We start from the raw sequence: 16,187 nt of genomic DNA on the forward strand, positions 1-16,187 counted from the left end.
CAATACTTTTGTTATTAGTAATATATATATATATATATATATATATATATATATATATATATATATATATATATATTTGTTTCTTTTTCTCATTTATTGTTGCGCTGCTTTTGCCTGCCAGGTTATATAAACGAAAAGCTTATATACTCATATTCCTGATAACAGTCTGTAAGGGGTAGCTCAAGCGTAGTTCACTGCGTAGCTCAGAGTTTTAAACGAGTGCTGATGTTGGTAATAGGCAGAAAGGTATAAGCGAAATTAGTTTTACGCAAGACCGAAACGCGGGTCATCGGCTATAGTCGATGTTCCAGAGTACGTTCGTCGAAGTTGAAAAGTTCTATCGGGGCAGTACGTTGCTTGACATTTTTCAACAGTCATAGTTGTTAGACTAGCGTTGTGATCAGTCTGCGGTATCGGATTGGACGAATGGCCTCGATCAGTAAATCCAGTCACTTAATCTACTATAAATTCACGTATAGATACGAAACGCTTGTACTAAAGACGCTTGAATTGAATAATTGATCCTGACAAAGATCCTTTGAGCTTCGTAAGAATAGCCTGTATTTCATTTGTGCATCGAAATAGCTTAGCTAAGCAAGCTATTTATAGGTTCTGAATCGGAAAGGAGTATGGAACATACTCAAACGGATCTAGGGATGAAAATCTGGAACCAGTCATCGATCGTTCTTGTGTATACGATAGCTAAAAGTAGCATTATTATGACGATTACCCGGCTCGTCAGATTTGTCTGAGAAACAGTCAAAAACTAACCCGAAATGGTTGCCGTACGTCAGCAATGTGCAGCGCCATGATGGACCGCCAGCGCACAATGACAGACGGAGCTGATAATCAGCTTAGCCAGTCGGAGAACTTTCTCGCTTGACAGCCCGATGATATGCTATCCATTAATACAGTTCTGAGTAGAAAGCTGCAAAATACGCTTCGACAAAAACACAGCACAAGCTACGAAGTCTTGCCGATAAACAGTCAGCCCCTAGAAACAGGGGCGATCTAGTCGACCTCTAATGGTGCAAACAAAAAATGGGGTCGCGCGAATATATTTGCCACAATCAAAAACTATTTATCCGAATTACTTATATTCAAGTGCGCAAAAAAAAGCTGCACGATTCGTTAGAGATATTTATTTACTAGGAAATAGGGAATCGTTTCATCTCAGTTGAGTCGTGAGGAGATAATAAACTGAAATTGTGTTTCAATTTGTTATTTTTCTTTATGTATTTACAAGAAAAAATGGCAACAATTCAGTGAGTAGGCAGGTCCAATCGAAAACCTATGCAATTCAAGTTCTGTTTAGAGCAAACGTAAGCATCTTCCAACGAGTGTTTTTCCGAAAGCTGCAAACCTATTCTTGATTTGTCCTTGCTAAGACAACGACCTAAGCGGCCTAACGAAGATAAGTAATCTCTACGTCAGTCAGTTTTGAATCAAGCGTTGCTTTGGTCCTGCAAACGCGCATTAGATCTGAACTCACGGCTTTAAGTAACTTCCGTTACAGACGTAATACATATATAGAGGGAAGAGAGGAAGGAAGTACAGAAGAACTCAAAGTATTTCAAAGCAAAGGCAGTAGCTTTCTCTAAGACTTTTTTGCTGGATCATGATATGGGGATAGTACATAAAAAGCACGAGGCTCCTCGTGGAAAGCCGACCTAGAGTTCAAAGTTTTAAAGGGGCCCCTCAACATACTTTTGCCCTATTGGATGCGCGTGTGCGGCCCCTTAATATGTCTGACAATTCTTTTTGGCTTCAAGTTATATTATTAGGCTTCAATTATCATTTCAGTTCGAACGTTCGTAAACAGCTTTATGCGGTTGCTCACCAGGCGAATGGGCTATATTTACGCGGATATGTTTTGTATCAAGCGGGAGTTCCTTTTCTAACGGACCTACTTACCGATAAGCGTCTGAGCCAAAGAACAGAGATCAAAAAGCCTGTAAACTAACAGATAAGACATTCAATTCGACCTGTACTAAATACACCTCTAGCATTGGCATTTAGTTCCGCTGAACAGAAAACAGCTCGGGTTCTCGCGGGTACTATATCACGAACAGGTTGAAAGGGAGTGACTTGACCATGTCGCTTTTTGAGATGTGGCGTATATATGTAGACACCATCGTTCATTGTACACGTCGTTCCTATTATCGTCTTTACCGTTGTGGCCGTCAAACGTGCTAACTCGCGTAAAGGAGACGTGAGAGAGCTCTCCCCGTTGCCGGCAGGAAGTCAAGTAAGATGTTTCAATGGCCCACACTTTGTCAATGAATCGAAAATGAAATATACATGACAAAACCTTTGTGTTTCACTATTCGCGTTATAACAAAGATTTGCTTTCCAAAGAATGCCTATCGCACTATTCTGGCCGTGTTGTAAATGATGGTCAAGCTAGGCTTAGTTGTATTTTACATCGATTACGGCCGTCTGGAGTTTTATATATTCTTTTAATAATAACAATGAATGTGTTTATGTTAAACGCTTTGCAGTATCAATTTATTACCTTGGTGATTTGGATAGATCTGGTAACCAAGGACACGCTCATATTATTCAAGCTGAGCTTCATTAGCTTCACCTTCATATATTAGACAGAACGATTACTAACTGACAAACCATTTACGTTTAATAGACTCAACCATTGTTTGAGCTGTAAATTACATTAAACGTGGGTTCCTTCTCAGACCCATTCATATTAGCGAGCCCCATATGTATGTCGTCTGAATGCCCGAGAAAGCAAGCTTGTACACGAGGTTTTCCTGCGGCCAGACCCTATACCAAACTGTGCGACACTGAGCATGATACTCGTAAATTAAAATCATAAACCTTCATGTAAACATATTAACTCCACTCATCGATTTCCTGTTTACCGATAAGAAGTAACTACTGAATAGCATACGAGAAATTGCGTAGATATACGCGCACCAGATAATAGCGTGCAGGTCTTAAAAGCAGCAGGATGAAGGGAGTCCTCGGTCTCGAAGGTCTCCTTTTTCACACTAAAACGAGCTATCTCAAAGGATCGATCATGCAATTTTTCGTTTCAATAAATTACCTACTAGAACAGCTATCTGTGTAGCTCTGTATAACGTATTGGTTATGTGATAGAAAAAACCTTGCACAGAACGCTTCTTGAGGTTGACATTAACGATGATTAGTTAATTAGATTGCCATTAATCACGGGTAGATCGCGTTCAACGGCACAATTGTGCTTCCCGTAACCTAAGCAAGGTATAACATACCCTGCTTTACGGTATAACATATCGTACGTACATTCGACATGGCTACCATTATCACTAACTTATATAAATACGACGACGTTGCGAGGGAAAGCAAAAGAGCTGGATTATTTCGAAATATATCGAATCAACGGCAGTATCGTTTGACGATCGAATCTCGCAAAATGCCGGAAAAGGAACTTCCTATGCATATCTCTGTGACCCTTCTCGTCCTATCGCGGAGGCAGAAACAAATATCGTCGCATTCTGCCATAACAAAGAAGTCCGATAGAAGGTCGACGCTTACAGTCGCGCCGGTCCGCAATTGCTGCAGGGGAATGGTAGATCATCCTTCGTTTGACGAAGAAGTAAGACAGAACTTCGACCACCAGCGGAAAAGAACAGATGGCGAGAGTCGGTGCTGATAGAAAAAATGCCTGTTCACCTTCACAGGAAAGTTGGACATGCGTGACATCGCACTCTCAATGGCTATCAATAAGCAATGTACCTATTGTACTTCTATGGGGCCTGAGGGCATATCAGATGTTGTTTGACCATTCATTTGATTTGTTGTTTGACCATTGATTTTTGAGCAGCTGCCTCTTCTAGGGGTATTAGATTAACGTAGTCAAGTTTTTGAGGTAAGGTTTTTATGGTAAGTTAGAAAATTGTTTTATAATATAATAATAGTTTTGCTCTAAAACTGTGCGTTGTGCCTGCTTACATTGTATTTGAATGTTGTGTATCTAAGTAGGGTTTATTGGCTGGTATCAAGATCGTATAGGGGCCATTTAAAATGAACCTCTGGATAGAATTCTATATTAGAACGAACTGGTCGAAAGAATGAAGTTCAACGACTACAAGCACACTAAAATCCTTATACTGTTTCTATGCCGGCCGTTCTATCTAAGATTCTGCAAGGTGTCCCACAACTCGAAAAAACCGACCAATAGCTATTGACGATTCGATTGTTTGTATCACTTGTCTATGATAAATCCGCATATGTCTCATTTTTTTAATAGAGGGGTTTATGCCCTTAAAAAAGGCACAGCTCTTATATTTCACTTAGGACGTTTACCTGAAACTCGTTTTTTCAATAGTCAAGAGAAACTAAACTTTTAAGCAGACTTTAAGGGTCAGTACGCATTTATGACACTCATACTGCTACTTCCACACTCCTGGATATATAAGTTATTCCAGAAAGAAACCAATGATCATTTGTGGGTTCTTTTGTGAATTATGAATTATACAGAATGTAACCAGTATGTATAAACAAGCAATCAACAGTTTGTTTTCCAACGCACTAGTTTTTTTAGCCAACGCACCACAGGATTTGTACGAGTGCCATGTTATTCCTCTAAGCCGATACTGATTGTAGGCCCCTGTTTCCACCGAGATCAATGGCCAACATAATGACTCGTCACACTATAGATATGTTTATTTATTGATACACACACTTGGGTCAAGTAATAAACGGATTTATCAGTAAAGAATATGGCATCTATGCAAGAAGCTCGAAAAACTGGCACTCTCAGTGATTTTCAGATCATAAACACAAAAACTCTTTATGTTTTTCGACATTTATTTATTGCTATATGCGTACTAATTGATCTATTACTGGCAATAAAGTATATTGCTAGGAGCATTAAGACTACAACTGACTGGTCACTTTGGTAGGCTAATAAAAGTAAATACAATCTAAGTCTAGCTTGCTTTGCTTTCCAGGGCAAGTAGGCCTACGATAAGGCCACACGACACCGTGACCTGAAAGAGGGCGGAGCGCATTGCTGTACTCGTGGGAATGACGACGGCATCGTTGCCACCCCGGCCCGGAGTGGTCCCCATTACGCTCGTGTTTTTAAAATATGAGAACTATCAATCACAGCAGCAACAGAAGAAAAAAGCTGAGCACTCTCAAGCAGTGACATTGTCAACATGTCAAACAGAGAGAGATCACAGATACAAGTACGCCAACAGGTCGAAAACCGGTAGGGTTAGTTCGCGTATTAGGCTCAACAGGAATAGCGCGTCGACGAAGAGCGTCAAGGCTGCTTCGAGATAACCAGGCGGACGGCGACCCGCCATCCAAAATGCGAGGGGACCTCCAGGTGAAATAATAAGTGCCAGTATTTTTCCTGCACTCAATTATTTATCTAAGAAAGAGACGCTGTGCACAGTATGTTCTAATACTGATAAATGTTGCCGAACTTTAAGTTATAGCAAAGTTACGACGTAAATGTGTGGAGTTCAATGATTTGGTATTATGCTGACGAATGAAGTGATCACGTTTATATTCGATGTATATGTGTCATAATCTATTTATCTATTCTGTTCAGATCTGATAGTGATACTGATATGACAATAGCGAGGTTGAAAAATTATCCAGGGCATAAATATCTGTCTGATCTATGTCACGTTATATAGCCTCGGTAGTAGGTGGACATATGTGACAACGATAAATTGTTTGCCTAAAAATCCAGCTATGATTCATAGTGCGCCAGGTGAAAGGACGTCGGCTCTCTGTGTTCCATCAACTAAAAAGAAAATTCGGACAGCAGATCGCTTACATTGAACTAATTTACCTTTTTAACCACAAACCTACATTTTCCAAACTCCTGGACGCACCAGTCTCAATATGTTCGACGCTACATGATTAACATAAAACTACCCGCTAGTTTGTATACAGAGGAGACAGCAAGTTTGAAACTCATTTAGCTGCCATTGGCTTGATACAGTTCTTGGGCTAAGCTGTAGCACCCCAGAGCCCTCCTAAAGCCCGGTTCACTATGAGGTAATTTCGACTATATTACCCAGAATGTCTCTCCCAGAATCGGCCCAGAATGTCTCTAGACAGTTCGGTGGTCTTTGTCTAATATCTGTTAAAGTGGTAGAGTTTATGCAGACCGTCACATTATTTTTTAACTCTATAAAATGCGTTGGTATACATCTGAAATGCTATAGTGTTCATTTAACTGGCCTTGTTGCCTAACACCAGAATGTCCTGTTATGTGCTCAAAGCATAACAAATGTTTTTAATTTAGATAATGCCTTTTAAGCGTTCACATTATCGAGCATTATTTAGAAAAACCGTATGTTTCTATCAACCTTTTACCATTGTTGTGCTCGAATGGCTTACCCTCTAATTCCGCATGTTACATTTATTCCTTCAGTAAAGGTAATAGCCCAAACCAAATTTCTGATCATAAGTGAATGGTTCTCTTGAATCAGACTCCAGTAGATAAGTTGCTAGGATTCGGGCCGCATAAGGCCCGCAACATGTAGCCTTGACGCTTTATTTTTATTTCGGAACGTGTTCTTTGAATCGGTAATGGCGCATTTGGGTTAGCGAATGCATCAAGCAGTCCACCCTAATAAAGCAGACTGTCACAACAAAACCTTCTATTTATAATATGATTTGGAAATGCTTGTATTGAAAATATGTATAATGAAATTCTATGTTGACTGCGAGGATTCATTTATTAACGAGAACATATGGTAATAAATAATACTCCAGTAAATATTTGGTATTTGTTCGTCACGGACGCCAACGACCATAGGCAAGAGCTTCTTGGCGTGTCGATTTTCAAAAAAAAAAAAGAGTTCTTCAGTGTCAGTATCACCTTTTGCGCGTCAACGAGTCCTGAGGGTTTCGTTTGATGATACATCTTAAACAACCTATTTTTTTTTTTTTTTTTACTACGAAGCCGAAAAGCCGCCCCTGTTTAGCTTTTCGGTGACTATTCGGGTTTATAATGAAGCTGGAACCGCAGGTTCTTTGCAAGACGTTCTTGCGTCCTCGAGGCGCTTTACAAAGCGCCTTATACGGATCCCCTCGGGACATAGGCGTTTTTTAAAAATGCATATTTATTTGCACTACTACTTTCTGTTCGCGCAAGCGCAGGCTTATCTGTCAGTTCTAACCCAGTATATACTATTTACTGTAAACTTCTTGCTACTTTGACAGTTCCTTTAATTGTTGAAGGACATTCACATGTGTGGCATTAAACCCACTCAATGACCGGACCGGGTAAGATACTCGAAAACTTTTTTTCTTCCTAAGCAGAATACGTATGTTGTCTTTTGGTCATCTCGTACAAGCCAGGCAAGCATCTCCTTCGTAGAGAGCAAATAAACCTCGGATGCCGTAGATACCCAATGTACTGAATTTCACTTCGAGGGCTAGATAACTACATTAAAGCATGGTACATTACAGCGTCGTTCATTGGTTATCTTTAATACATGTTTTCTTTTTTTTTCTTGGTGTCCTTGAACCTCTAGCCGGTGAGGTTACAACCCTCTTGTTCAACTCGACTTCAGCTTTTTTTCACAAACTTTCATCATAATTCTTCCTTTTATAAATCCTGCTCTTTGTGACTGCACACACGTCCCGCAAACTACTCTTTTTGCTTCTTATTCCTATGCGATAGGAATAGTGATTCTGTCATACTACCGTTCGCATTTTGCGTTTATTATTACGACTGAGCGCTACCGTGGAAAGACGCTGCTTGACAAAGGCTCGTCTGCCTAAGGTTTGCAACCTTCTTCTCCTTTCCGAGTGAATTCCTCCTGGAGCCTGTTCGCCGTTAATAAAGGAACGACCTTTGGTCTGTTGTTGCCAGCCGATTTTGGGATTGTCATCCTTCCTGTCACCTTCATGTTCATTCGTCAGTTGAAACTGTCCTTCATTCGTCCTTTTTCCATCTTTTCCTCCAGATTCCTTTAAATCGAGTCACCGCTACATCCTTGATTAACCTTCGACTCTGTTCTTTTTGCGATATCCAAACGTTCTCTGTTCCATAAGTATTTAGAAGAAAATATTTGGCCCTATATTTGCAAAGCATTTCATCTGAACATTTTTTAACCATTAGGAAGACAAATTTATCTATTTAAAATAAATTACGTGAATGTGAAAGTCTCGCTTAAGCACCCTTTAAAACCTCACAAAGAAATTCACATTATTTGTGCATCAACTTCCAGTTATCAGCGAACCTCTTAGCGTGCTTCTTTATTTCAGCTAAGTATAATGGTCGGATGTTTTTTTACAGATTGGCGAGTACGGGGGTTTAGAGCTGGGTGGCGGCCGAAATTCGAGTTTGCAGTTGGATTATGATGATACTTCTGTCGGCTTCAATGCAGCCAATAGGTCGGCAATAATTAATGATACCACGTTTTGGCCATCCGACAGCACAGCGATCGCCCAAGATGAGGAGAAGGTTTACTGGGCACTATTGCTACTTATTTTGCCTGGTGAGTATTTATATAATAAATGCGTTCTTTATTCCGAGGGGTTGCTTGTGCAGTATTTATAGGCCGTTGATAGAACTTCCCAACTAAAGACCTGGTCGTTTAAACTACATATTGATCCAATGTGTGAAGGGAACATTATACAAGCACAAGTCGAAGAAAGGTCTGTGTAAAGGCGTCGAATCCATGCCATCAAGCCTCGATCGGTTCCGAGATCAGGAAATTGTCAATTTCTAAGCCAATATACATCGCCGAGGAAGTGATAATTGGACTTGCCATTCTACGTATGTTCGAGGGCTAACTATTCATAGACTGAAAAAAGGCAGACTTCAACTAACTTCAACCTTATTCACAGTTATAAACTAGGTAACTATTAGGCTGGTAATTCTATCTAAAGTGGAACTTACGGGTAGTGGTGACGGAGGTAAAATTTGAAACATTCGCTTAGATTGCTACACAATCAATAGACATATTACCCACAGAAGGGACAGTGTCGCAGGTCGAGCAGAGTATCTTAATTATTTCTACAAAGCGTTTGATCTTTTAGTTTAGATCACAAAACTTTCATTCTTTTTTTAGGACTCGGGACATAGGTCTGTTGTCTGCTAAAAAAACAACAGCGTTTCTGATGCCTTGTTTGTGTTTTCGGCAGACGTCACGTTGCACCATGCTACAATTAAGATAATCCATTAAAAACAAATAACTGTAAACCAGCATCATCAAGTGAAGTAGCGTATTCCAATCGGCTTTTTGAGTCGAATAGAACGAAGCCTTTTTTAGGAGGAATCATTGTCAGATGAGGCTCTATATCCTAGTTAGAGAATTCTCACCGTACGCGAGACGAAGTTCTCGCGTCAGCAAGGAGTCGAAGCTGCAAACGCACTTAAGACCAATTTTTAAAATTCGATCAAAATCTAAAATTTCTTATTTTGAACAGAAAAAGACAGAAGTCCTGTGGTGCAATGAACCTCGCGAAAGTACGTAAGTAATTTTTAACCATCCACAAACAAAGAATGAGCACAGGGACGGAACACGCAAAAAAATATACCGTTACTTACGCAACAACCTAGCTATTTGTTCTTCAGTATTGTCACACACCATTTTTCTTCAATTCGATCGTTCTTCAAGCGAATATTTATGTAAATGTATTTTTCAGAACAATCGCCGAGGATCGCTGAGCACATACCTCGTATTTACAGATATTGGGTCATCAAAAGAGTATTGATCATTTTTACAGCTAGATGGTCTCAAGGTTGCGTATCTTAGGTAATTTGGGTCGCCTGGAATCGACGCTGGCATCGCTTTAGAGCTGCGGCTGTTGTAGACGTGCTAAGACCGATGAAGTGCTTTTATTCAGGCATGGAGAAGACGGAACGCCTTAAGGACGGATGAAATGTGTGCAAAAATTTGTCCATTTTACTATGATAAAAAGGTACATGCTGCCAATATCCATACAAATATGGGTGTTGTTTATGATCAAGATGTGTTATCGGAGGAAACGATCTAAAGATGGTCTTGTCACTTTCGTCCTGAAAATTTCGACGCAAAAGAAGCTCTTCGAAATGGTCGACCAGTTACGAAAAAGGACTACTGTGAAGTTATTGCGGAAGTTGAGCAACACCGGGACGTGAATAAGTTATGACTCCGCCAAGAAATTGAATATTTAACAGTGAACAATTTGAAACCTTTTGAAGAAAGCTGGCTACAAGATGAAGCTTTACGTTGGGTGCTATACGAATTGACGGTAACGAATATACTCGATCGTAATGCCAACTGTGAAACTATATAAAAACGTATTGAAATCGAGCGATTTGTTATGGATGATAAAAAACAGATCATATATATATAACAATAGTGTGCAAACAAAAAAAGTAGGTTAAAATCTATGACAAAGCCCAGACTGACACCAACGAAACTGGGCGTCATAACCTGCTGCGATACGGCCAAACGACTACCCATTTCTACTGTCAACAACGAGCAACAATAAGCCATGACATGAACAAATCAACCGAAGCCGCTTCCCACCATGTCAGTGCTGCACCACACGCATCTCTAGCTACACGGCAAAAATGACAAGGTCCCAACTGGGAAATTTTGATGCACGTATCACCATCAAACAATCGTCTGTTTCTAGTCTGTCCTAATCGTGGTAATTTTTCATCCAGAAACCAGTGAAGTTTTATAGTGACAGGATTATGATGTTGCCAAAAAAAATGGCTGGTCATCCATTGAAACGGTGTGCTTAAATAGTAATACTATTTTGAGATGTAGAAAAATTGTTAGCTCAAATACGATGAATAATTTTTCGACGACCTAATATATTTAAGGTCTAGGCCTAGCTCGATACGAATAATATAACGAAACGTGCGGTTAAAGCTACGAACCAGATTTAAGTGTACGCTCACAAAGACGACCTCATAAGGGATGTCAGGTCACTAAACCTTGCCACTATACTACATATATAAACCTGTCTTAAAACTGGCAATTGAAGAGAGAAAACCTTAACTGTACATGCGTCGTACCTGCACGATGTACGTCATATTATATCTCCTAGCATATGGGCTAACTGCACCTCAGCAATGGACCAGTCGTATTTAACTAGAGGAGCTCAGCAACGTTCAAAGGTAGACCCGAGCTAAAGGCGAAACAGGCTTACGTTTGATATGAGGAGAGCGTAGGTTTGAATAAAGGTTTCGGTGGCATAGCCTATCTGAAATTCTTTCCCGTTTAGGTACAGAGCATATGCATTGTAGCAGAATTTTTTTTCTTGAATACGTTTCTCGCATTCAATGGACTCGTTTTCAAGCGACAGACAAAACACTACGACTCAATAAAATAACTTCTGGAAGTTGCTGAATTGTGAGAAGGAAGGGCTCTGACCTCGTGGGAAAGCCAAAACTACCATTTGCGGCAAGAGAAAGTGTATTTCCACATTGGACCAAAGACCTTTGGAGGTCGATTTTTCATAAACAGTCAGTAACGTACTCATACATTTATTTATACAGCTGATCTCCAGAATAGAATCCGGTCTCATTCCCGGACCCAAGCCAATAAAGAGTTAATTAAATTGCTGATCATTCGCCCAGTGCGACCTGGTTGTCTAGGAATTATGCTCTCAATATATGATCAAATAAATATGCAGCTTTCAGTATGTTAGGGAGAAAACGGATTGGATAAAGGTCCATATTTGTGAAGCCAGTTGCAACTACGCTATCTTAAGCAAATCGTTGATACAAGGAGAAAATTTTTTGCTTACTATAGGGATTGCCTTGTCTCAAGCACAGGTAGTGTGTTCTAGGTATTTTCGTCGAATGAAGTTTCGTAAATGAGGATTTAGTTAGAGATCAAAGACAAAAATGCCCAACGTTATTTCGACTAAGAGAAGCCAACAGTGTTACATGTTCACATTTAGCGTACCGCCCGGATCGTACAACCGAAGACATACGTTGCTCATTAGCTGTCATTCCGATCGATGTTGACCTACTGCTGGAACAAAGAGTGAAATATAGAGGGGCGTCAGTACGGTGATAACATTTGCCTTGAATATTTGGGAAGAGCAGTTAGTACAAGGGGCATACCAGTCAGGCTGCCCTAGCTGTCGCCTCGAATGTATCTGACACGATGCACTTTCAGTGCCTTTGACCCGTCCGCCGAACGAGGCAGAATTTGCCCCGAGAACCGCATACCTCCGGATGAGCCGAAGGCTTGGGTTGCTCTACAGTCAATCGAATGAATAAAGGAGGCAACGAGGACACAGCAAGCTAGGATGCCTATGCGAACGGGGCTGTGTTACCGGGATCGTACGAGGTGTCGTTTGTAAGCGGCGCGGAAACCTCTGACCAAACGCCACCGTAATCCAACGTTGCGATCTAATGGCGACAAGCCAGTAGCCACTCTTGCTCACGCCCTCTGTTTATCGTTTTCAGCACACCCTCGGACTGAGCCGAATGACAGCAGACGATAGACAGCGTATTACTTACTTCACAGAAGCGCGCGCGGGAGAGCGTAAGAGAAAATGTACTTTTTCAAAGGCCAGCGGTCGATTTAGTGTCACTCGAAAGCTTTCAATATTGTGCACGTGGCAATATTATGAAAAAATCAAACACGTATCAGCTCACGTCTCTGTCTGAAATGAGAACTCCTCGTTCCGATGGCTGTGCAGTAGTATCGTCGGTTCTGTCGATCTGTAAAATGACAATAGAAAACTATGCTATCCTTGTTTTGAATTTCGTATCAACTATGCTCCTTCCTGCCCTCCTAGAAAGGGGATAGGGGTCAGGTCGACGCGAGATTTCGGGATAAGTTAGACAAAACGCTCATGGAAGGTTAGTTCTAGGGGGCCCTTAGACGTCACATTGCCAGCAGCTGGGCGATGGGTTGCCCACCAGGAGGCTCTCTGACACATCTCTCTCCCAAGTTTTTATCGCTAGGTATAGCTATCTCGTCTGCTAAACACGAACAGCACATCTTGCTTTAGATTCTATTGCACTTTATTAAATGAGAGGCTGTGATGTTGTGCTAGAAGAAACGTGCGCATGAATGGAGGGGAAAAATAGGTCGAACGGGTCCCCTTAGAAATCTATCACCGAATTCCATTGCTTAACTTTGACACTGGCATTTTTCCATGTTTTCATCTACAAGTCGATTAGAGCGTATTACCTCAGTAACGTCTGCCGTGTGTTAACAAGACGAGCAACCTAAAAACCTGCTATATTCAGGCCCGCGCAAAAAGAATTCCCTTCATTTTCAAACATGACATATAGCTTTGGTGAATATTAAGGTAATCCTTTACACAGGGATTTGTATTTAATTGTATTTAAGACGTCTATATAAACTGCCTCGAGATATATTTCTGAAGGCCACATTTCTGCTTGGCTGTCTTGTCCTTAAAACGATCAGCTTTGCAATTGTTACGTGAAACTTATAATTTATTCAAGAATGGATTTATCATCATTTTAGAACATTTCAATATCTGTTTATTGTTGTTCAATATATGTGAACGAAAGTTATCTGTATCATGAAAGCTAAAGCTCAATTATATTGAATTATACCGCTAAAGTGATTTCACTCGTTCGCCCCCAAGTGAAGTACCCTCAGTTGCACATGTTACTCAAGATTGAAAATACAAATCCTGGCAGCAGCAGCAGCAGCAGCAGAGGTTTTCTATGCTGTCCGGAACAGCTCAACCCTTAACACCCAGAGGGAACAAACGAAAAGTTTCCTTGCGGTTCTAGGCTCTCAACAGCTAAGACCTAGAAACCTGAAAATCTAGATTTCTTCAGCTGCTGCCAATGGAGCAATGGATGGAAGATGCACTTAGGGGTGGTACGAAATTTTGATGTAAAAACATAAAAAGTAGAATGAACAATTGGACAATATTTGGAAACCGCTTGCTTAGTGGCTGGTGTCAAGCCTTGCTTTACATTTCTTCTTTTATGTAGCGTATCAACGATAATTTTATAATTGCATAAACACTTTTCTACCAAAAACAGCCAACATCGCAATGACGCCCTTCTGGCATAAGTGGGTTTTGCTTTTCTAGCTAGATTCACATGGGTATGACACGTACATAAAACCTTGTTAGCAAGTGATCGTATTGGTTTCCCACATCATTTAGCGTGACGACGCCAACCACAAAGCCTCACATACGTATACAAGCGTATCCATGAGCTAGATAAACTCTTGATTCTTGTAACACGCATGTCCTTGCACTCCGTTCGTTCTATTCGGTCGGAGAGTTCTTCACTTTCTTAAAACAATAGGAAGTCTAATGAAGTTAGACGCTGTGGGGTTTCAATATTCTGCTCGGTGCACTAACCTAAAGTTCTATTACTATATTGTTATACAGGGCTATTATAGCAGTATAATATTATTACATATATGCATACACATACGAAGAGCGACTTGTGGTAAGTGTACAGGTATGCAAGAGACCTTGATAAACGCACGAAAATGCTGTGCTTACTGGACGACGTCGAACAATGGCACCCCCTTGAAGCATTTCTGTTCTGCATATTTGAATCGTTAAATACAGGCCGAAGACAATGCGCCAAAACTTTTCCCCACGAATCCTATTTAAACTAGAACTGAAGTGAGTTCCAATTTTCACATGTTGGATAGTACAATTACTAAAAGTCAACATAGATATGAACATTGCGCCATCGACATTTAAAAAAAAAAATGTGTCTTTTTGCTGTTGATTATCTGTTTTGCGCCAGTAGAGTAAGAATGATTTTTCACAGCATTCAACATGTAGAACCGTCTGTATGTTTTGAACTCTTTCACAGAATTAACATGGCAGGTGTTTAGAAAACAGGACGGTGCAGGCAGGCAGAGGTTTGTTAAGACTTACTTAAACCTCACGGACATTAGTATTCGTCCATTGTAGCTAGTGTCTTGGCATCGTCTCGATCAAGCTCGAAATATCCAAAAGTGTCTTGCATAGACCTCAAATACACTGGGTCATGTTCGCTGAAATTTGCTAAGCTCGCTAAACACTGAATTTTTCCACTCAGAAAATCACAGTGTAACTATAGAGGGCAGAGTTCTGTAGAAAGGCAGCGAAACCGAAACAATGAGAACGCTTCTGTTCTAATCGGTCATTCAGCTAAATGGTCGCCAAATTCGCTTTTCTTGCGGGCCTTTGCCAATCCACACAAAACACACTCGCTGGATGACACCAACAACAGCAGCGGCGGCGGTGGCGGTGGCGGCGTCGACGGCCAGTGAAGCAATGAATACTTCATTCTGTTACATGGCGAACTTAAGAAAAACACGCATGCGATGTAATCAGGCTGCTTGCCAGTGATCTGACAGAAGTCAAAGAGAGCAGAGCAGGGCGATCAGACGAAACGAACCGCTACCGATACCAGCGGTTGCAAGTATACTCGAGACACCGCCCTTATAACAGTTCCCGATCCTCAGCGCTCGTTTCTCCAGTACCGACGAGAGCCGTCCCTTTGGCGAGAGCGTTTGAAGCGGGAAAGAGGCAATGGACAAAACAGCCTTCAGCGAAAACTAACCTTTTTGTTGTCCTCTTTGCGTCGCACCGGCGCAAACGACGTAATGATCAGGTTGCAGTAGTAGGTGAGAACGATGCCGGCGGTTTTCGGTACACTTCCTTTTGCCTCTTTACTCTTTCTATTTATCACGAAGGAAAGGTTAAAGAAAACGAGCCCGAATGAAAGGAAAGGACGAATAAGCAAGCCTCAAGGACGCTGGCGAGGCAGCGAAACGATCTGAGATTTTTTTGCCGCGTACAACTTCTACGTCGGCGACGCGGTATCTGTTGGAAAGGTGAAACAACCGAGAAAGTCTGTTACGAACGTGAGAGTAGAACATTTCTGCTCAACTAGCTTTCCCGTACGCTATATGTGCTATACTATGCTGTAATTTAAGCCAAGCTAATATACAATGTGTACTCCCTGAGATAGGCCAACCTTTCCCTAGTTTTTATAGGTATTCAATTGACGAAATGTGGGTCATTTTCTATTTTCTCTCATAACAAAACGAGTAGGACGATGTTTGCTCTACATAGCTTTTGAGGTCTAGAGGGGGGCTAGAGGGGAAAAGTCTATAAGCAGAATTGGGTAAGGTAATAATTCACTTGAGACGTAACAAGACTGGCCACGAGAATGACGTAAAAGCGTAACCATATTTGTTGTGTCGCGTGACGGCTTAGATGACAGTCCCTTTAGCTGTGACTCTATCATACGC

At 41.0% G+C, this 16,187-nt stretch overlaps 1 protein-coding gene across 3 annotated transcripts in view; it reads left to right on the forward strand.

Moving 5' to 3' along the window:
- The window catches only part of LOC111253284 (dopamine D2-like receptor), a 175,022-nt gene that overhangs the window by 126,021 nt on the left and 32,814 nt on the right, over positions 1-16,187 (forward strand). For all 3 annotated transcript variants that reach the window (XM_086992453.1, XM_086992454.1, XM_022812461.2), the window contains 2 exons: positions 4,953-5,335; positions 8,273-8,474. In XM_086992453.1, the coding sequence (XP_086848579.1) occupies positions 5,318-5,335; positions 8,273-8,474 (220 nt within the window). In that variant the 5' untranslated portion in view covers positions 4,953-5,317. The remainder of the gene's footprint in view (positions 1-4,952; positions 5,336-8,272; positions 8,475-16,187) is intronic.

The sequence above is a fragment of the Varroa destructor genome, unplaced genomic scaffold (assembly GCF_002443255.2).
Source record: "Varroa destructor unplaced genomic scaffold, Vdes_3.0 BEIS01000006.1, whole genome shotgun sequence".
NCBI classification, from domain to species: domain Eukaryota; kingdom Metazoa; phylum Arthropoda; class Arachnida; order Mesostigmata; family Varroidae; genus Varroa; species Varroa destructor.